Source organism: Labrus bergylta, chromosome 13, assembly GCF_963930695.1.
Source record: "Labrus bergylta chromosome 13, fLabBer1.1, whole genome shotgun sequence".
NCBI lineage: Eukaryota > Metazoa > Chordata > Actinopteri > Labriformes > Labridae > Labrus > Labrus bergylta.
Window position 1 is genome coordinate 29,056,366 of NC_089207.1, and position 21,373 is coordinate 29,077,738.

General features: G+C 38.8%; 3 protein-coding genes and 1 pseudogene across 5 annotated transcripts; all 4 read right to left on the reverse strand.

Moving 5' to 3' along the window:
• Positions 1 to 2,850: 2,850 nt before the first annotated feature.
• LOC109984334 (claudin-10-like) lies at positions 2,851 to 4,298 on the reverse strand. 2 transcript variants are annotated; one of them, XM_065961964.1, is made up of 5 exons: positions 3,957 to 4,298; positions 3,753 to 3,854; positions 3,543 to 3,624; positions 3,327 to 3,434; positions 2,851 to 3,226 (listed from the first exon to the last, which is right to left on the reverse strand). In XM_065961964.1, exons 1-5 carry the CDS (start codon positions 4,186 to 4,188, stop codon positions 3,040 to 3,042), a joined length of 711 nt encoding a protein of 236 aa, XP_065818036.1. In that variant the 5' UTR covers positions 4,189 to 4,298; the 3' UTR covers positions 2,851 to 3,039. The 2 variants fall into 2 exon arrangements, with proteins under 2 accessions (XP_065818036.1, XP_065818035.1); XM_065961963.1 differs by having other exon boundaries at positions 3,693 to 3,854.
• A 5,957-nt stretch (positions 4,299 to 10,255) lies between these two features.
• On the reverse strand, positions 10,256 to 11,465 carry LOC109984335 (claudin-10-like; annotated as a pseudogene).
• Positions 11,466 to 13,384: 1,919 nt separating this feature from the next.
• On the reverse strand, positions 13,385 to 15,745 carry cldn10l2 (claudin 10-like 2). The gene is made up of 5 exons (XM_020634538.3): positions 15,406 to 15,745; positions 14,411 to 14,572; positions 14,236 to 14,323; positions 13,993 to 14,100; positions 13,385 to 13,900 (listed from the first exon to the last, which is right to left on the reverse strand). The coding sequence occupies exons 1-5, from the start codon at positions 15,635 to 15,637 to the stop codon at positions 13,705 to 13,707; spliced, it is 786 nt and encodes a 261-aa protein (XP_020490194.1). The 5' UTR covers positions 15,638 to 15,745; the 3' UTR covers positions 13,385 to 13,704.
• Positions 15,746 to 17,153: 1,408 nt separating this feature from the next.
• On the reverse strand, positions 17,154 to 21,164 carry LOC109984386 (claudin-10-like). 2 transcript variants are annotated; one of them, XM_020634515.2, is made up of 5 exons: positions 19,349 to 20,542; positions 18,512 to 18,673; positions 18,350 to 18,431; positions 18,164 to 18,268; positions 17,154 to 18,069 (listed from the first exon to the last, which is right to left on the reverse strand). In XM_020634515.2, exons 1-5 carry the CDS (start codon positions 19,566 to 19,568, stop codon positions 17,913 to 17,915), a joined length of 726 nt encoding a protein of 241 aa, XP_020490171.1. In that variant the 5' UTR covers positions 19,569 to 20,542; the 3' UTR covers positions 17,154 to 17,912. The 2 variants fall into 2 exon arrangements, with proteins under 2 accessions (XP_020490171.1, XP_065818037.1); XM_065961965.1 differs by lacking the exon at positions 19,349 to 20,542 and adding an exon at positions 20,831 to 21,164 and having other exon boundaries at positions 17,158 to 18,069.
• Between the last annotated feature and the right edge of the window lie 209 nt (positions 21,165 to 21,373).

Sequence of the window (21,373 nt, forward strand, 5' to 3'; positions counted from 1 at the left end):
AGAAACGCTGCAAGTTAATCCTTAAGCGGAAGTGCTCCAGGCCTGTAAGGGGCGCTGTGGATCTGTTTATTTTGGCTACGGGAGAGAGTAAGAGAGACAGCTAGGAATAGTGATGTGAAAAGCAGTTCTTTTCAGTGTACTGAATCAGTAGAATCAGTTCAGTAAAGTGATTCGTTCAAAAGATTCGTTCACCGAATCATTCAGTACTTCTCTGCAGCTCTGTCTGCGAATCAGAATTTAATAAGATGAAACACAGCAAAACGTTTAGTTCTGCTCGCAATTGTACTGAGAACAGCTGGTGGTGAATAATAAACTAATGAGCTGAGAATTTAGTTGGTTAAAGCTACAGTTTGCAAACTGAAAGCTGCTAAAACAATCACATTTATTTTCCCCGACCGTTCTGTTCAGTACGTTCAGTACACAAATCACTCACTGACTGTCTGACTGAGAGGAAGAGAGTGACTCGGAGGCGGAGCTCTCGTTCAGTTCGTTCAATGAACGAGAGCTCCGCTCCTCCTCTCAGTTCGTTCAGTGATTCACGTCGGAGCTCTCCTTCAGTTCGTTCAGTGAACGTGAACGAGCAAGACTGCGAGTCACCAGCCTCAGTCACACACACACACACACACACACACACAATGTACTGACTGAAACACGATCGTTAGTAGATGTTAAAAAAGTCAGCTGAGTGAAATTAAGTTGGATATAAAAGCCGTTTGTAAACTGACAGCAGATATAAAAAGCACATACATTTTCGCGACACCTAAATGTTAAATAATATATTTTCTACTTCCTCAATTTTGGAGACATGAGAGGGAGAAGTAGGGGCGGGCTTTAGCGACACAGAGCTCCCGACCGACTCCGTTCTGTTGGTTCAGTCAGTATGTATCACGGACATGAAAGAGAGAGGGAGGGCGGGCTTTGAGAGACACTTACGGTCTAGAGAGAGATACGAGACGGGAGAGAGGAGAGCGCAACTGAAGTTGAGAAATGAACGACTCTTTTCAGTAAGTGATTCAGTTCAGTTCGTTCACCCAGATGATTCGTTAGTTTTGAACGAATCGTTCATGACCGACACATCACTAGCTAGGAACAGAAAGTTATGTTTAGATAAGGAAGTTGTATCATTGAAAGACACAGGATAACTTCAATGTTACTGAAACGCGGAGGTAAAGCGAGTCCGACCGGGATTTTGACATCAGGGACGAGAGACGAGTGTGGGTCTGTGGCTGCAGCCCCGGGATTCCTGGAGCTAGTGTTAGCTCTGGGGCTATGAGCTCCAGCTCCAACTCATCCCTCTGCACCCGCTTTACCAGCCTGACACTTTGTGCTTTTGCCATCCCCGGTGTCTGGGTTGAACGGTTGAACTTGCTACTCATCTCTTTGCTACAGTTTTACATTCTCCCTGTCATAAAACATTGACACTTCACCCACAGAGAGCCCTCTGCCCCGGGCCTGACAAGTTCAAAATCCTGGCGGACTGAAGTCCCGTACTCAAGCCGGGCAACGGTGCCGATAGCTGGGCAGCCAACAAAGCTACCGGTCAAGACCTCATTTCTCAAAGTTGTGTGTTTTCCCCCCTACATGTTATAAAGTCGTGTTGGTTTCTATGATAAAACCAATAACCTGTAGAGATGATACATTTTATAATTGTTATTTGAAAGGAAGTTGAAAGTTTCCACAAAAGCAAAGAGAATCACAAAAAATGTATAAACTAAACTGATTTTAGTTGACTAAAATAGAAATATATATTCAATTAACTCAATATTTTAGGTGGATTCTTTTTGATAAAGTATTTTTAGTTTTTGATTTCAAGTCAAAAGAAATTAAAAGACTATTTTGCCTTAAGTACAACTGACTTGATGTCAAGTTTATTTGATGAGAAAATTGTATTTCTTTGGAATAATCGCAAATTTATCTCAACTTATCTTTCTAAGGTCAGTTACCCTAAAATTTGAAGGCAGCCTGGACATTAACTTCTTTAAGTTATAACAACTACTTTATTATTACAGTGTACATGTGACCTGTCCACTATTTTAAAAATGTGAACTGTGCCATCAATTAAAATCTGCTGAAAGATTATAGGCCAACCTCTCCAGAGACTCTATCGATGAACCTACAAAAAACAGCATTTTCTCTGACCCTAACCACACCTTGAATATTACCATCAAACCTGATACAGGGTCCCACGTTTTAATATGGTGAAGGTTCATTGAGGAGCACAGAATGAAACAAAATTGTTCTTATGAGTTCAATTAAATTATTTCATTATTTTTGTGATGCATTTAAAGCAACTGTACCATCTTCCTTTTAGATGGAGCTTATGATATAATTTTCTAACATATGCTGCTGTCTGGTGACTTTATGTCAACATCTATCAGTTGTATGACCTCTGAATATTTGTGTTTTCTTAGGACAAACAGGGTGTGATTTGGTGTGACATTGTAACAAAATTATAACATTTGGGATGTATTGCAAGAGATCCCCAGTAAGAATTAAATTCAAGAATGTGTGTTTAGAATAAGCTACAAATAGGGGGAAATAGAGTTTGAATGAACATAATTGTATCCATTAATCTCCTAACTGTGGTATGATCATCTCTCTCTAATTTCCAATAATTATTATTTTTCTGGAATTAATGCAATACATTTTAAACATTTTGGTTTAATTTTAAATAAAAAAACATTTGAGAATGTAATGAAACTGTAGTAAGGCTTTAGGTTAATTAATGGAGATGCATAGCTTACTTTAGAAAACAAGATTAATACAATGCATTTTAAGGTTTATCTTTATGTTACATCAGTATTTCTGAATTTCAGTAGTTTTTGTCAATGAGACATTGAAATACATCAATTACAAAACAGTCAATTTATTCGTTCTTACTACAACAATAAAGCTAAATAAATAATTAGAAATCCACTAAAGTGTCTCATGAAAATGATGCATACATGCACATTGTTGAACAACAGTTGCTCCCCTTAAAACAAGCCTTTTAGATTTGAGCGACAGAGGCACATCATCTTTTGCTGCTTTGAAAAGGCGTCACACATATGCAGTACTAGTCCTGATGGTATCAGTGATCCCAGAGATGCTGCTGCCTCTGCTGCCACTGGTGGTCTTGGACTTCCTGCTCCCACTTGTCTCTGAAGGAACGGACGAAGTAATGCTCTTTTTTGTTGGAACAACTTTGTAGGCGTCAGGGTACTGGTAGGCCGGGTATCTTTCAGGGCTGTTAGATTTAGATAGACGAAATGGATGGTTATTCATTTATCTATTTCATTATTTCAAATAATATAGGAGACATCAATGACACAGTATCTGCACTGTACCTTGATTGGCATCCTTCCCTGCCTGCAAAGATACTGTAAATAAGGCCTCCAACAACAAGTAAGGTAGAGCCTGCCCAGCCAATAAAGACGCCAACCCCTATTTCAAACCTGGCCATGAATAAAACAAAATCAAAATAATACAAAATGTGCAAAAATACAAAAGTCATTCAAAAATGGTTGATTCACAACATAATTATACATTTTTAATTTACGTACTTCTGAGCTTTGAACAAAGGGTCTTGAAATTCTGCTCTTATTTTATTTCCATAGTATGAGAAAGCAACCATAGAACACATCCCTGAAAAAGACATATATTAATTCATCAAAAAGTTAAGTGTAATACGTGCTTTTTTGAGTAATTCTTACCACCGATAAGGTAGTTCATCCCCCCAGCAAAGGTAACTCTTGCATTAATTACTTCTGTACCCCCAATCTTAGTGCACTTCATCCCGACCAACACCAGAACTGATCCGAAGAAAGACAGGATTATGGAGATGATAATGAGAGCACGGCAGAAGTGAATTTCCCCTGTCAGAGAGTAATAACATTGAGCATTAAAAGGTGTTGTTAAAAAATGCTGTCTTGCCTTTTACTATCCTTGTCTCATGGGCTGAAATACATTTGACTTACAGTGCAATGCAAGCATTGACGGGATTCCTTTGCAGTCAGATACTCCAGTTGAATCTGAAACACAATCCTTCCACAGGTTGGAGAAGTAGTTTGAAGTGGTCAAGACGATGCTGTCTACCTCAGACCAGGTCCAAATCTCTATAGGCATGGTAGAACAAACCAGAATCCATCCTGATACACAAACTACAAAGCAGCCGATTTCCATGTACATTACCACGGTCCTGTAACTCATGCTTGCTTAAAATTTGAGTGTCTAGACAGAGAAAAGCCAATCAAAGAAATGGCTCGACACTTCAGGACACTATCCACCAGGAAAGTCCCTCTTCAGTTGTTGCATGCATACTGATTCACAAATCTAAAACACACACAACTGGTTGAAGGTGGTTTGTGTACATCATCACATGTTTTGCCCTGAACACAGATTCTGCTTTTTCCTGAAGGTCACTTGTGTTTGTTGTTAGTACTTTTGAGACACTTGAGTCTACCAACATGAGGCTAATATTTGACTCTCTTCTAACAGGTGAAAGTCCCAAAATCTGAAAAAAACTTTTGCACACTACATCACTTAAATTAAAAATGTTCAAGGTTAAAGGGGCATCAGGGTTTTAACCACGTTAATCATAGGCATTTACCTTACTTCAGGTTTTAAACATCACATATTTTGCAAAATACAATTTACCATGTTTTGTAATACGTGTCCCTAGCCTGTCTTAAAACCCCTCAATTATTAGAAAAGTCCATCCTCTCTGACTTTTGTCTGCTCCAATTTTCATAAAACATGTGCTCAAACAGGCCATTTGGAGATGTTCCCTTCATGACGTCACAAAGGGCAGTAACTCCTCCCCCAGGTGGGTGACACACCCACAGCTAGGTGTTTGTTCTGCCCTCTGAGTCTGCCTTCTCTCCATAAACAATCGTGCGTGGTGCAAGAAAACCGGAGCCACATCCTCTTGCAGAGGGGTGTGGTCGAACACAGCTCACCTGCATTTAAAGATATAGACACAGGAATTTCCCCCAAAAAGATGGCTTTAACTTTCAGAGAACATTCCTTTTAATTCCAGACAAATGGTCACAAAACCACTGGAGATGATTTTGAAGTACCCCGATGTACTGATATGAAAATGGGATGAGGGGTACATTGCGATATAATTAGATGATGAAAAGATTAGCAGCAGGAATTGAAAGTAAAAGACGAGAGGTGAATTCAGAACTTCACGTACAAATTCAGTTTGTACGTGAGGGAGAGACAACAGCATTTTAAAGTGCACCAATGATTGGGAGATGCAGGTAGATTTGGGAGGAAAGCTTGTTGTGCCACAGGACATTGTTTACACTAACCTGAGGCTTTACATAGTGTTCTGTTCTGCAAGTCAGCCGATAGTTTGATTTATAGAAATAACAGTTTCTTGGAAAGACTCTGTGGAGGAAGCACATGAAAGGAGAAAGCTGAGATATGCAGGTTTAGGGGCAGAAGCTGAACAGCAATGATGGAAGGCTTGGGGTACGTTCGAATTGTCCCTCCTATCTCCTTTCACTATCCACTTTACCTTAACCCTGGGGAAAACGTCATGAGGTTAAGGAAAGATGTTAGGAGAATTCATTAAGGACTTAGGGAAAGGTGATCTCGTTGCTCTGACAATCCGACCACATTTCCACTAGGCGACGTAATTAAATGCGATGGGCTGGCGGAGGTTAATGACGTGGGTCTGCCGTGGTGAAACTACAATGTTCAGATAATGGACTACAAAAAGCGCATCTAAAAAACCTTCCCCTGTGCCTTCTTACCAGTAAAATAATCCTGATTACCACATGGTTAGAATTGAAATAAAAGCAATATAGACTACCAGGCTACAAGTAACAAAAGTGAAACCATCAGCTTCCTGTCCACTCAGAAATCAACATCAAAATAAATATGATTGTATGAAATTAATTGTTACATTTATGATATAACCTACACATAGCCTAATATTTTAAGCATACAAATGTACAACTGCACAAAGCATTCTTAAGTGAATTAAATATGTTGAATAAAACATCATCTGGATATAAATGTCTCTTATCTTTTATCCCTTACATGATCTCTGTCACTTTACGATCATCGTTAATGTTTTTGAATGGTCGGATGCGCGACTCGCTTTAAAAGTTGCGGCCGAAAGGAATTGTGGGGTGTCATGTCTCATCTCCTTTGGTAAAGGATGGTCCAGTGTATCCTAAGCTAAAGGAGGTTATATAGGAAGCATTGACCCACCCTTCCTTAGCTTTTAGAGAATTCGAATTGCAGAATTAACTAAAGCTATTTAATAAACAAAAAGGCCAAAGGCAAACAAAAACTCTAAAGCCAAAAACTAGAAGTCAAAAAGGACAGGAAAAGTACTTGAAACACAGGTACGCAGAGGTCTGGCATAGGACATGAGAAACAACAATGAACTGACAACACAAGGGAAGAAACACAGAGACTAAATAGACACAGTGGCAATCAAACACAGGTGAGACTAATGACACAGGTGAGACTAATGACACAGGTGAGACTAATGAGACAGTGAGACTAATGACACAGGTGAGACTAATGACACAATGAGACTAATGAGACTAATGACACAATGAGACTAATGACACAGTGAGACTTATGACATAGTGAGACTAATGAGACTAATGAGACTAATGACACAGTTGAGACTAATGACACATTGAGACTAATGACACAGTGAAACTAATGACACAATGAGACTAATGAGACTAATGACACAGGTGGGACTAATGACACAGTGAGACTAATGACTTAGGTGAGACTAATGACTTAGGTGAGACTAATGACACAGGTGAGACTAATGACACAGTGAGACTAATGACACAGTGAGACTTATGACATAGTGAGACTAATGAGACTAATGACACAGTTGAGACTAATGACACATTGAGACTAATGACACAGTGAAACTAATGACACAATGAGACTAATGAGACTAATGACACAGGTGGGACTAATGACACAGTGAGACTAATGACTTAGGTGAGACTAATGACTTAGGTGAGACTAATGACACAGGTGAGACTAATGACACAGTGAGACTAATGACATAGGTGAGACTAATGACACAGGTGAGACTAATGACACAGGTGAGACTAATGACAAAGGTGAGACTAATGACACAATGAGACTAATGACACAGTGAGACTAATGACACAGGTGAGACTAATGACACAGGTGAGACTAATGACACAGTGAGACGAATGACACAATGAGACTAATGAGACTAATGACACAGGTGGGACTAATGACACAGTGAGACTAATGACTTAGGTGAGACTAATGAGACAGTGAGACTAATGACACAGTGAGATGAACGACACAGTGAGACTATTGAGACTAATGACACAGTGAGACTAATGACACAGTGACACTAATGAGACAGTGAGATTATTGACACATGTGAGACTAATGACACAGGTGAGACTAATGACAGAGGTGAGATTAATGACACAGCTGGGACTAATGACACAGTGAGCCTAATGACACAGGTGAGACTAATGAGACAGTGAGACTAAAGACACAGGTGAGACTAATGACACAAGTGAGCCTAATGACACAATGCGACTAATTACACAGATGAGACTAATGACACAGTGAGATGAACGACACAGTGAGACTAGTGAGACTAATGACACAGTGAGACTAATGACACAGGTGAGACTAATGACACAGGTGAGACTAATGACACAGTGAGATGAACAACACAGTGAGACTAGTGAGACTAATGACACAGTGAGACTAATGACACAGTGACACTAAGGAGACAGTGAGATTATTGACACATGTGAGACTAATGACACAGGTGAGACTAATGACATAGGTGAGACTAATGACACAGTGAGACTAATGACACAGGTGAGACTAATGACACAGTGAGGCTAATGACACAGGTGAGACTAATGACACAGTGAGACTAATGACATAGGTGAGACTAATGACACAGTGAGACTAATGACACAGTGAGACTAATGACACAGGTGAGACTAATGACACAGTGAGACTAATGACACAGTGAGACTAATGAGACTAATGACACAGCTGGGACTAATGACACAGTGAGCCTAATGACACAGGTGAGACTAATGACACAGTGAGATTAATGAGTCTAATGACACAGTGAGACTAATGACACAGTGAGACTAAAGACACAGGTGAGACTAATGACACAGGTGAGACTAATGACACAATGCGACTAATTACACAGGTGAGACTAATGACACAGTGAGACTAATGACTTAGGTGAGACTAATGACACAGGTGAGACTAATGACACAGTGAGACTAATGACATAGGTGAGACTAATGACACAGGTGAGACTAATGACAAAGGTGAGATTAATGACACAATGAGACTAATGACACAGTGAGACTAATGACACAGGTGAGACTAATGACACAGTGAGACGAATGACACAATGAGACTAATGAGACTAATGACACAGGTGGGACTAATGACACAGTGAGACTAATGACTTAGGTGAGACTAATGAGAAAGTGAGACTAATGACACAGTGAGATGAACGACACAGTGAGACTAGTGAGACTAATGACACAGTGACACTATTGAGACAATGAGATTATTGACACATGTGAGACTAATGACACAGGTGAGACTAATGACATAGGTGAGACTAATGACACAGTGAGACTAATGACACAGGTGAGACTAATGACACAGGTGAGACTAATGACACAGTGAGACTAATGAGACTAATGACACAGCTGGGACTAATGACACAGTGAGCCTAATGACACAGTGAGACTAATGAGACTAATGACACAGTGAAACTAATGAGACAGCTGAGACAGATGACACAGGTGAGACTAATGACACAAGTGAGCCTAATGACACAGTGAGACTAATGACACAGGTGAGACTAATGACACAGGTGAGACTAATGACACAGGTGAGACTAATGACACAGGTGGGACTAATGACACAGTGAGTTTAATGACACAGTGAGACTAATGAGACAGTGAGACTAATAACACAGGTGAGACTAATGTCACAGGTGAGACTAATGACATAGTGAGACTAATGACACAGTGAGACTAATGAGACTAATGACACAGTTGAGACTAATGACACAGTGAGCCTAATGACACAGGTGAGACTAATGACACAGTGAGACTAATGACACAGGTCGGACTAATGACACAGTGAGACTAATGACACAGGTGAGACTAATGACACAGGTGAGACTAATGACACAGGTGAGAATAATGACACATTGAGACTATTGACACAGGTGAGACTAATGACTCAGGTGAGACTAATGACATAGTGAGACTAATGACACAGGTGAGACTAATGAGACTATTGACACAGGTGAGACTAATGACACAGTGAGACTAATGACACAGGTGAGAGGATCTATCATGAATTATACCTTATACATTGCCAGTTTTGTGTAATTTACAGTGTATGAGGGGGCCAACTCTCCTCGTCCTTCAAGGTAATCCTCATAACTGCCTTCTATGATTCAAACAAATAGCCAACTGAGCATCCTCTTAGCTTGGGGTAAACACAAATCACATTGAGTGTTCAGTTCAGTGACCAGCAGTATCATGAGTTCTTTTCAGGACAGGATATGAGTGTGCCGTGTGCTTTTAGTTGATAAGAGCTCCATTCAACCGTGTGAGACTCTGTTTGGATAAGGTCTGGGTGGTTTCACGTGCCACCCAAAGAAAACCCATTTGAATCCTTTTTTGAATCCACTTCGTATAAAAACAAGACGTTCAAATTGGAATCATAAAAATCCTCAGGACTGTAACATTAACAAAATTGTTAGGGTAAAGCACAACAAGTGAGGCTGACACTGAATAGGGAGCACACCTCATAAACTGTCCCACTGTGATCACTGAGCGGTTGAAATGATCTGCTGATAAGAAAACCTAAAATAAAACAGTCTTTTTTATTCATGCTGTATATTTCTGGTCATAAGATTGTTTCTGTTTTTTAGCCTTTTCTTAGTTTGCCACACACTTTTCATTGACCTCTTATAGAGATTTTTACCGTTCATGGTTATGTATTAGAAAACAAACTAAACTGTCTTTGATTATGCTATTGGATATATCATAAATATTATCAGAACATTCATTTCATTAATTACAGTCAAATACAGAAAGTTTAAATTCCCCTGGAATAAACAGGGAACAAATCAAACAAGTTAAATCATTGCCCCCTACTATATGTAACTGGTGTTAATTTATCCAATGTATTGCTGCTGTTGGATTGAAAGTGTTATCAGCCATTGCTATGACATAGAGTACTTTTCACAACCCTTAAATAAATTAATTCTTGTCACTCTGCAATCCTCTGGTGTTTAATGAAACACGGGAATGTGAGGCAGCACTTTGGTAGATAGAGTCAGCCCCACTGTAGCTGTAAAGAGACAGACAGATTCAATTTCACACATCACACCCCAATATGACTCAACACAGCTCAGTCTATTTACAGAATATACTATAGATACAGAGGACAGAACTTCCCCAGCCAATGAAGAGAGCAACTCCAAATTCATATCTATTGAGAAAAAAAAACATGACTTAATGGTCTGTTTTAAAAGCACCTTGAACACTCTGGATCAACAGTTAAAATGTTCTTACTTTAGCCCCACAAACTTTGGGTTGAAAAACTCTGTTGTGAGGGAACATCCTGAGAGTGAGCACAGGCCTGAATGAGAAAAAAGACTTTAGAATCACACAAATAATGAAATGGATAATGAAGAGACTTTCACTATACTTACCACTCAAAATAAAAGTTAAACCAGCAACGAAGGCAATGATGGATTTGTTTGCTACAGTTCCTCCAATTTTGGTGCATTTCATTCCAAAAAGGGCCAATATAGACCCAAAAAAACCCAGACAGATAGCTGTGATCATCAGTCCTCTGTAAGCTTGGATGTGACCTGCAAATAATTAAAATTAAAAAACAAAACCTACTGATTGAGAGACGACCACCTCTAACACTGACCCACGGCCAATAAAGTGGCTTAAAATCAACATTTTCTTAAGACAAGGGAGACTTTTCCTCAAGAAGAAGAAGCATTTCGCTCTTAGATGTATATTAGTCCCAATGAGCTTTAAGTGAACTTTGGTTCTGCATTGAAAGAGACAAGGGGCAACGACTGAACAAATAAAGTTGATGTTAAAACTGAGGATGAATCAGTATTACTAAATCCAAATTCAACAATTAGTTCTGGCATTTACATGTGCTATTAATCTAAATAAAAATAATAAACAGAAAAGCACAAAGGAAAAAAAACCTGACCATCCAGTGCCAGCATTGAGGGAAAGATTTTGTAGTCGTGACGTCCAGTTGAATCACCAACACAGTTCTTCCATAGATTGGAAGTGATGAGAGTTGTACCGAGGACTATCCCATCCAAAGTAGCAATCTTCCAGATTTCTGTTGGCATGGTGGAACAGACAAGCGCCCACAGTGGTTAAAATAAAGGCACAAATCTCCTGAATCATGGCCTCATGCTGTAGAGAGAGGAACCTTACAAACAGCTGTGTGAGTGAAATCTTGAATTTAACGCATTTATGAAATAAAAATTTCTGGCTGGAACTTCCTGTTAAAAAATATCATTAAAAGCAAAGTCAGCTGCAAAAGAAGTTTTCTCTTTTCTGAATAAGACGAAAAAAGGGAAGCATCCACCTGGCTTAGTCAAAAGAAAAATCACACTATGAGTCAGTGGTGAACAGTATTGTGACTTTTTCTGGACAAGATAACTGAGTGGTCGATGTGCCAGTTTTTCATAAATGATGGTGCCAGGATCACACATTCAGGTAAGGCAGGATATACCTTCACGTTTACACAGCACATAAGGAGAGTCAATTGCAGCCTCTTGGCAGGGACAGAACAACTCAACTAAAATACACATAACACTTCCAAACACACACAAATATTGAATTGTTGGAGCCGTAAACATCAAATAAAAGATTCCCGTCAAAGTCATAATAACATCAGCACTTTCTCGCACTTTACAGGTGAAGAGAATAAGGAGATAGAGGGGATGGGAGAAAAAATGAGAACTTGTGTGTCTGTGCGTGTGTGTGTGTGTATGTGTTTGTGTGTTAAAATATGTTGGGAGGGAGTGAGGAATAACTTATGTTATGACATTTGCAAAGAAAGACATAGTAAATTTCACACTTCTGACCTCTTTTAGCTTCCACTTTCATTGCTGGGTCAAATTCACCCGAACTATATCTCTGTGATATAAACATGCAAAGGTTGCAAATACATACAATTAACCATCTTTTATTTGTTCGCTGATAAGACTAATTAAGGACAGCAGAAGTGTCATATTGAAAAAAAACAAATCCTGATTTTTTTAACTTTGAAAACACAACGGGATGGTAAAAAGTTAATTAATTCATTTTTCTATAAAACTTTTAAATAGTGGCAAATAAGACAGATAGTCACTGGTATTTAAAGAACCTGATGTTACTTTATGGCTTTAGGGGATTAAATTATTATTGCCTTTATATAGACTTGTAAAAAAATAGACTCTTACCCAATTTGCCATGAAAATGTTGAATATCAGGGAGAGCTGTTTTAGTTAAGATACTGACAGCAGACAAGGCCATCAGGTGAAAGATTCATTGTTTCCATACAGTGATTTGTAATGCCTGAAACTGCTGCCGCAGTTATTATGCCCTTTTTGAGGTTCATATAATTAATCTATGTATCTACTTTTGTACGTTCACAATAGCTAAAGTTCTAAAAAAGTGTCTGTTTTCATGTACTACTCCTCCTTGCTCCATCTACGCTCTGAGTCTGTCAGCTACGCTCTGCTGAGCCCACACTGTTAGACCCCACGTGAGTCAAGTCTGCTCTGATTGGTCTGCTCTGTCGTTATTGGTCAGTTGCTCAGCACACTTCTCGAAAAATTTCAACATGAGCTGCTGGGCTTGCACAACGAGCCAATGGGCTTAGATTAGTGATCTCACATTGACAATGACGTCGGACTGACAAATTTTTATCGAGAGGGGCTAGAACCAAGCGTTACATGCAGCTAATGCTACAGCTAACAGGAGGATGTAGGAGAAGCTGCGTTTCCGCGGACTTTGAATTTTTGCACATAGATGTGCCTAAACATGCACAGGACACTTGGAAAACACACTAAAGAGCATATAAAACCAGAAAAAGCATAATATGGGACCTTTAACCTTTTTTCACAGGCTAGATTCTTGTTAAGAGATCCATTTGACCGATTAAAGAAAATAGGATTAGATTTTTTGTTAAAGAACACTAAACATGTACAAATCAAAACCTGCAAAGAGTTGAAAGGAACTGTTTTGTCCACAGGGGGCGCCAAAACAGAAAAGGGCTGTTGAAGAATAGGCTATAAACTTTATTTGTTAAAGAAAATATTGGAGTGACAATCAAATCCATTATAGGTACAAAGGCTTTATTAAAATAAGAGTTCATAGATATCCCATTGACATTCACTGTAATTAATCCTTTGGATTAAATCCCAGCATTTAGCAAAATTATGAGTAAACAAAAGACATTTATATATATCACAGATGATTCATTTTTTTAATCAACATTACATGTGACAAGAGCATTAAAAAAATACAAAATGTGAAAGATGAATGTTCCTCTGTATCTACAGTATGAGATTTGTTGACATACATTTGTCACTAACACCTGATTTAAGAATCTGAATAAAAAATAACTTTATGAAATGGAAATAAATTGAAGTTACTACACAAATGCATCTCTCTCTGAGACCCGTGTTGGTGTTGTCTGAGAGAGCCTCGAGATCTTGGAGCTGCTGCTTCTTCCTGAGCCCATGTAAGCTGCATACTGCCCTGAGGGTTTGTAGTATCCACTATAGAGGGTTCTTCCTCTGGAGCGAGGGTCCATGTATGTGCCCCCTCCGTAGGCATATACCACTTGACTGTATAAGACCGAAACAGTGTCAAAATTAATTCAGTACTTGGGTAAGAACTCAGCAAGGAAAAAATGGGAAAGCTGGGTGAATTCAAATACCTTTTAGGGCAGATTACTCTGAAGACTGTCACAGCATAAAACACTGCACCTAAAATGATAAGAAAACAACCCACCAATCCTAGAAATATTGGAGTTCCTAGGTCATACCTATAATGAATAAAATGTAGATTATAAAGTACATACATTCAACATGTTAAATTAATACAATTGAGGTTGTGTTACATTTGGTATTAGCACATTTATTTAAATTATAGATGTGTACATAAGTGCAAACAAATGTACCGTAAGATTCCTGGCCCTACATTGGCAGCAAAGGTTGTTCTGGCGATCCTGTTGATGTATAAGCAGTAGGCAGAAATATCTGACACACCTGCACACAGGTAATGTTGATAATATTAAACACTGAGGGCAAAACATTTCTGTCGTTTATGGACACAAACTTGTTTTTGCAACGGACCTCCAGCAACATGAAACACTGCTCCTGCAAAAAGCAGCTTGTCCTTGGTTTGATCAGCTCCACCAATGTAAGTACAGTCCATCCCAATGAAGCAAAGGACCACACCAAAGAATCCAAGAGTTAACCCGCACATTAGCAATCCTCGCACTCCTTGTACATAAGCTGTGAGAATCAGAAAGAAAGACTTCAGGTTAAAAATAATAAGAAAGTATACTCTAGAAAAAAAGTTATTTGAGACAGACAAACAAATAATGTGAATCCTGAGGCAGAGGTGACAAACATTTAGTTTGCTTTAAAATTATGGGAAGAAACCCAAAAATACAAAATACAACTGTAAGTTGAAATAATGATCTTCAGACAACGTTGCAACAAATTCTCCTTTAAAAAGATGCTTATTATTATTGCGTCAACCATGGCTTTTTTTGTAAAGAGGTGAAGCTTACTGTATGTGAACTCAATGTCACTTAGAGCATTCATCATATCTTTGCTTTGATCCACATACTGTACCTTCTTTTTTTTTGTTCATTCAGAGCTCAAAAACCTGAACATGTATTTTACCCATACCCATTATACTGAAGATAAAGCTTATATTTCCTGGTTAATGTGATTTGAAGTAGCCTTTATGTTCAGCCAGGGTGTTCATGTTCAGGGTCAGTATCTAACACTTGTGTTCAGGATCTGTAAAGGTTCTCTTTGTATAGACCAAGTCACATTGTCATAATTACGTAAGATTGTCAAGCATTAAAATAATTATCAAACCAGATGTTACTCTCATCTTATCATTTTGCTATAAGTTGAATCATTAAAAGTGATTTGAAAGCTTCAAAATCTAACATTTGATTTATTTCACCAAGATTATTTCTTCTCTTAGTGGACACATTGTACAAGATAACCTCTTGAGTTACAGGACTTCATTTCTTATTCATCCTGAGTAAAAGACATACGCTATTGGAAACATTGTTACCGATACGGTAAACAACATGAAAAGCACTTACCGGTGACGCTCCAGAGAACAGGGAAGTCTCTACAGTTTGTCACAGCTGTGGAATCAGTGAAACAGTCTTTCCACAGGTTGGACCAGTACCAGGCCACTTTAATGATGAAGGAGCCTCCTTGTCCTCCTCTTTGTGTGATCCTCCAAAAATCCATGGCCATGGTGCACAGCACAAACAGCCATCCCAGAGATGAAACCAGAAATCCAAATATTTGGATCAATCGTTTCCTCATTTCTTAACTCACTAAATGAATATAGGAGGTATCCACTTAGCAGTGTTGAAGGGCAAAAATCAGTGGCAAGTAGCCGACTGAGTCATTTCAAGACAGGATGATGGTGTGTCTGTGCCATGTGCCTTTGGTGTTGATGAGGGCTCTGTGCAATTGTCTGAAATGTTTACTGTAAACTTTCTGGAGTGTGCTGATGACTTGAGCTCTCCTCTAGCTACCCTTTCACCAGATGGTCCCAAGAAGTTTCTTAGGTGAGTTGGTAGGAAAGAGGTTTCCTGAATCAGAAAATAAGTAGCCATCAGTGGGAGAGCCATAATAAGTGCTTCTAGACTCTGGTCTGACTTTAACCTTCAACAAGTTGTGATGCAAAATCACATTGTGCAACTGTATCTATCACATCTTAACTATCTAACCTTCACTTAATCAAGAGGGGCTCCAAGCACATGGTAGACTACATAACTCCATGTTTTCTGAATCTTTTGGTGACCCCTACAGTGTGGGGTAATCCAACTGGCTAACCTGCTTAGGTGCTTTGTGGACCTGCTTGACATGATTTGTCCTTCTGCTGCTGACTAGCACTACTGGCTGCAGCAATCAACCATTCAAAGACAAGATAAGCTTTATTTCATCTGATAATTATCTACCCAGTCCTGTTCCCCCCCTGGTAAAGGTTCCTGGATCTGATACAGGTTTATGACCAAAAAGAAAAGCAAGACTCAACAGTGCCATGAAGAATATGGCTTAACATCAGATTTTCGATTGGATTGCCTCACTGTCAGGGTCGCTTAACTCTTCTTATCACCAAACATTGTTCAGGTCAAATGGGTCAAATGCCCAACAGTGCTTGGGCCATTACACAATTCATAACAGTGAGCCTTTACCATGCACCACAAGTGTAGATGTTATTGGGTATTTGTGTGAAATGTTTACTGTAAACTTTTCCATTGATCGACCTCTTGTTAGCTTTTTGGGGGTTAGGTAAAGGGTTGAAAAATGTGTTTTGTCTTAAGCTAAAAAACAAAGGTTATTAAAAGGTTAAAAATGGATTACAATATTTAAATAATTGCATAAATATAGGTTCAAAGCCATTGGGACATTGCAAAAGTTAAGTATAGTGAAAATACAGTTCATTGCTAAAAGAACAAGTTAAATGAGTTAAAAAGAGACCCCAATATATTTTTTTATGTTTATGTATCTCAAATAGCTATTTAAAGCCAGATTCCAGTGCACTGAGCTAGTTACAATGTTATTGCAATACCAAACCAGGTCGCTAGAGGGCGCATAGCGCTTGTGAGGAGCATAATACCCCAAAGAGGCAAAATCTGCAGAATAAATCCTGTAGCCGAGCAGAACACAGCTAAACTTATTTATTTACATACAGACAGACCACTGCAGGGTAAAGATACACTCCTCCCTGGCACCCCTAGGCCAGGTTGAGGGAGCAACAATTTCATCCCTTTTGTGTCCACTACTGTGTAGCAGCAATATAGACTTGTGAGAGGTCTTATAATGTGTTTCCTTCTTCTCACTAACATATGAGGATAAAGTATACCAATTCAGTGAAATGTCTTTCTGTCTTAAGAGAGGATAACACAAAAAGTAAAGCTGCTGCCCACGTCGGTCCTGCTTTGATCTAAAGAGCATATACGATATAAACTTCTTGTTCAACAACCAAAAGACACAAAAAGTAAGCTGAATCTTCATTTTGTTTATTCTAATATGTTTTATTCACATGTTTTTTTTTTTTTTTTTATAAAAAGACCATTTACTGTATAACAAATTGGACTATGTACAAAGACAGTGACAAATAAAGTTCTGTTTCAATCTCCTTCAAGTTTGCTTGTTAGAAATTATAGTTAATGGTTATGTCATAGACAACAAGAAAACCTGTTTGGCACATATTTAAACATTGTCATTACCGATTTACAGCATGTGCAGGTTACTAAAATTCAACCAAAATAAGAAAAAAATGTGGAAAACATTAGATTCTGACATTTAAGAATAGATAGAAAATGGTGCAAAAATGGAGAAGAGGCCCATTTAGAACCCGACTTCTCAAACTTGCTGACTATGAAACACATATAAGTGATAACATCCAATGTTCAGGAAATATTCAAACTGCCCGATACCGGAATCTTTCCTTCTGTGCAAATATTATGAATTCCCAAAGATTCTGATGCTGAAATACATTTTCTACATAGTGTCTCTTGTATGTTTAAGGCTATATCTCAAAAGACTAAAAAGTGGCTGCTTCTGAAAGTATTTGTATTCACATCCCTCAAACATATGCATTCTTATCAAAGTGCTGGATCCTGGAGGAGTTGCTGTAGTCTGGAGGTGGCCTCTGGTTTATAGACCTTGCCTGCCCTCTTGGGTAGGAGGAGATATGAGAGTGAGAGGCAGCCCCTTTGTAGATATTTTTGGCCTGACTGTTCCTGTAAAAAGACAGAAAATAGATTCATCCTCAAATATCATTGATTCATATGACAGGTTGACATTTTCTCAACTTATATGTTACTCATATGAAACCTTTTTGAGAAAGAATCTGCGATGGAGAAGCAAAGTATGACGCCTCCGAGGATACAGAGGACAGAACCTCCCCAACCGATAAACAGAGCAGTTCCTAGCTCATACCTTCAGACAAAGACAACAAATGTGGATTCAGTGGTTGAGTTAGATTAAAGGAGTCCTGCCCAACAGCCACATGGTTCTTACTTTTGAGCCACAAACATCGGGTCGAAAAATTCTGATGTAATCCTGTGTGCATAGAGGGAGTACGCTGACAGTGAGCACAGGCCTAAGAAGAACAAGAGCAAAATGATTAAATCCAATAAAAGCACATCATGAATAATTAGATGAACAATCAACTGTACTGACCACTAAGAATAAAATTCACTCCAGCGAAGCAAGCAACTCTGGCTTTGCTGTTATCTGTTCCGCCGATTTTGGTGCATTTCATCCCGACGAGGGCGAATATGGAACCAAAAAAACCAAGACAAATGGCTGCAATCGTCAACCCCCTGCATGCTTGGATGTAGCCTGCAAACATAAAATTTAATTCAACTTGTGGGCACTTAAAAGACTCTTATGTTTAAAAGGCTCCATTCTGTGCTTACCCTGTACGTTAACCCCTCCGCATACCACAAGGTCAATGAGTTATTGACCTTGTGACCAAATTTAACACATAAAGGCAAGCAACACAATTTGTCAGGTGTTACGCTAATTGTTTTCAGGGACTTAGTGGTCATGTGGAGACCATATTGGTATATAACTTAACAATTAAAGGTGATTTGGAGAGAAATATTAACTGACAAAGTCAAGCAATGAAACGAGTCAGCTGTTGAGGAAACAGCCTGAGGGTCCCAGTAAATCACCGTTATGGTGCTTTCAAGGTCTGAGAACAAAGGCTAACCATTGACAGTATTTGGATGTAAGTGAGTTCTTGCTCGAAGAATTGCCATTCTAGGATATCTATTTCTCATCAGAAAACAATGAGATTCTCTTTAAATAGTCCGAGCACATTTCAGAGAGAAAAGGACCCGATGTAAAGATTTAAAAACTGTGGATGAATCAGCACTGGTCTTCACATTGAGCAGTAAATGAAAAGCAAACAACACAAAATATGTTGACCAAACTGTTAAAAAAAATAAAAACAAAAAACAGGGAAAGGCAGAAAAGCCAAGGATCCATTTATGAGGGAGGAAAAAAGCTGACCATCCAGTGCCAGCATGGAGGGAAAGTCTTTGCAGTTGGAGACTCCTGTTGAATCAGTGACACAGGTCTTCCAAAGATTGGACCAGAAGGAAGCTGTTGTGATGACGCTTCCATCATTGGAAGACACCTTCCAGTAGTCTGTCGGCAAGGTGGAGCAAACGAGCACCCAACCGCAGATTGTTAATATAAAGGCAAAAATCTCCTGAATCATGCTGCTCATACTCCAGAGAGGTGATGACCAGTTGGTGAGAGCTGACCTAAAACTGATGAATGGACGCTGGTTAGTGAAGCTTAGGCTCTGCACTAGTAAGTGCAATGGATAGGCTGTGATTGATTGTTAATGTTTTGTGGATTCTTATATACTGCAGGGAGGAGTTTGGCCTGAAACATCAACAGGTGGTCAGTGTACTATCAAAGAGTCTTCCACCCACTCACACAGTACACGTCACTATGACTCAAAATGACTGAGATGGAAACTGAAGGACCAGCGGTGACATAAGTTATGACATTAAAGATTAAAGCAAGGGTGGACATTTTGCCCTGTACAATTTTCTCATGTCAGACAATTAGAAAAATCAAGACAACCCAAGAGATGTATCTAGCCAACACATGGACAAATACATTAAATGGTGTAAATACCAACTAGTATACCATTTTAAAGGCTATGAATTGAGTGAAAGTTGACTATTATTTTGTTCCTTTATGGCCCCTTTTGTCTTTTTTGTTACATTTTCTGTCCTTCAAACACCCAGGTTGACATTTCCAGCAAAGGATTAAACATTTGCCAGTTCAAGTTAACACGTGAGCCATAATCTTCAGGATAAATGATTTCTTTCCCTTTTGTCAGCCTTAAAGGAACATTTAAATTAAAAAACAAAAACAAAAAAACATTATTTGTCATATCTAAGTGGCAATAATAGTCAAAGATAATGATTTAATGTGATCTACAGAACAGGTATAACTTAAACCAGTTTGATAAAAAAAAAAAAAAACATTGGAAGAAAACAAAGATTATAGGTTTGAATTCTGAGTCAATTTAAAGGATAATCAGATGTTTTAACGAAATAATGAAACACTAACCTCTATAGATAATCAATGATGAACAACATATAAGGATATCTTTGTGAAAGTTATCAACCAAAATATTCTATTTCATTTCAATTATATATTTCAAGATTATCATCAAAAACGACTTTATTAATAAGACACTTCACAAAAGTGAAGCTACTTGCTACTTTCTTCCATAATGTATGAACCAAATGTATCTGCCAATTCAGACAATTGGCTGCAGTGTAGCTCTTATACATCACATGTGATGCCTTTGTTTTTGTTGTGAAGAATATTCATGTTACACTCTTGCACCTACACTGAATAATACTTTACCTTGCTAAATGTTAGTGCAAAGGCTGCCATGAAAGGTGTAAGATAAAAACGTCCAGATCCTGAATACGGTTGCTTTGAACTCTGGCTCTCTGTGCTTACCTTCCAGCTGAAGTATAGTGTGATGAGGTCTGCAGTGAAGCGCTCCGATTGCATTTCCCGCACAGTTGTTCCACAGACCCTGGAGCACCCAGGTGGCTGTGATGACTGAGGATGCCCGGCTCGTGGCCCTCCATTCATTGGACACTGTGGCAGCAATTGTTGCACCCAGACCAGCGAGGCCACTGAGAAAAGCCAGTATCTGACGGACTGACATTTGGAGATTTAGGATATGTATCTAGTTTATCTAGAAGATTCAAGAAAACAAGAAGAAAGACATTCGCTCCAGGCAGGTAAATTACACTGTGAACATGTGTTTCAATGAGATGATTTACAGATATCTCTCCTGGTCTCCAGTGGTGAGGGATGGACACATGTGTCAGGAGGAAGCATGAGTTGGCAGTTAGTCATTAAATTTGGGGAAGAAGAGTAGGAATTGCTCTACGTTTTGGTCACATAATAAGGCCGAGTTTCATATTAACAAAAGAATAATAAATAATCCTAAAAACAAGAGGCAATGTGGCAAGGTCCAGCTACTGGTTCATC

What these genes read in the sequence shown, in the direction of transcription:
- LOC109984386 (XM_020634515.2), bottom strand. Translation starts at nt 19,568, where the DNA reads ATGAGCAGCATGATTCAGGAGATTTTTGCCTTTATATTAACAATCTGC. An exon ending in AGTGAATTTTATTCTTAGTG is followed by an intron (nt 18,432 to 18,511) that starts GTCAGTACAGTT and finishes TGTTCTTCTTAG; the next exon opens with GCCTGTGCTCACTGTCAGCG. An exon ending in GCAGATTCTTTCTCAAAAAG is followed by an intron (nt 18,070 to 18,163) that starts GTTTCATATGAG and finishes GTCTTTTTACAG; the next exon opens with GAACAGTCAGGCCAAAAATA.
- cldn10l2 (XM_020634538.3), bottom strand. Translation starts at nt 15,637, where the DNA reads ATGAGGAAACGATTGATCCAAATATTTGGATTTCTGGTTTCATCTCTG. An exon ending in AGTGTTTCATGTTGCTGGAG is followed by an intron (nt 14,324 to 14,410) that starts GTCCGTTGCAAA and finishes ACCTGTGTGCAG; the next exon opens with GTGTGTCAGATATTTCTGCC. An exon ending in GTAGGGCCAGGAATCTTACG is followed by an intron (nt 14,101 to 14,235) that starts GTACATTTGTTT and finishes TATTCATTATAG; the next exon opens with GTATGACCTAGGAACTCCAA.
- LOC109984334 (XM_065961963.1), bottom strand. Translation starts at nt 4,188, where the DNA reads ATGAGTTACAGGACCGTGGTAATGTACATGGAAATCGGCTGCTTTGTA. An exon ending in GTCAATGCTTGCATTGCACT is followed by an intron (nt 3,855 to 3,956) that starts GTAAGTCAAATG and finishes ACTCTCTGACAG; the next exon opens with GGGAAATTCACTTCTGCCGT. An exon ending in GATGAACTACCTTATCGGTG is followed by an intron (nt 3,625 to 3,692) that starts GTAAGAATTACT and finishes TGTCTTTTTCAG; the next exon opens with GGATGTGTTCTATGGTTGCT.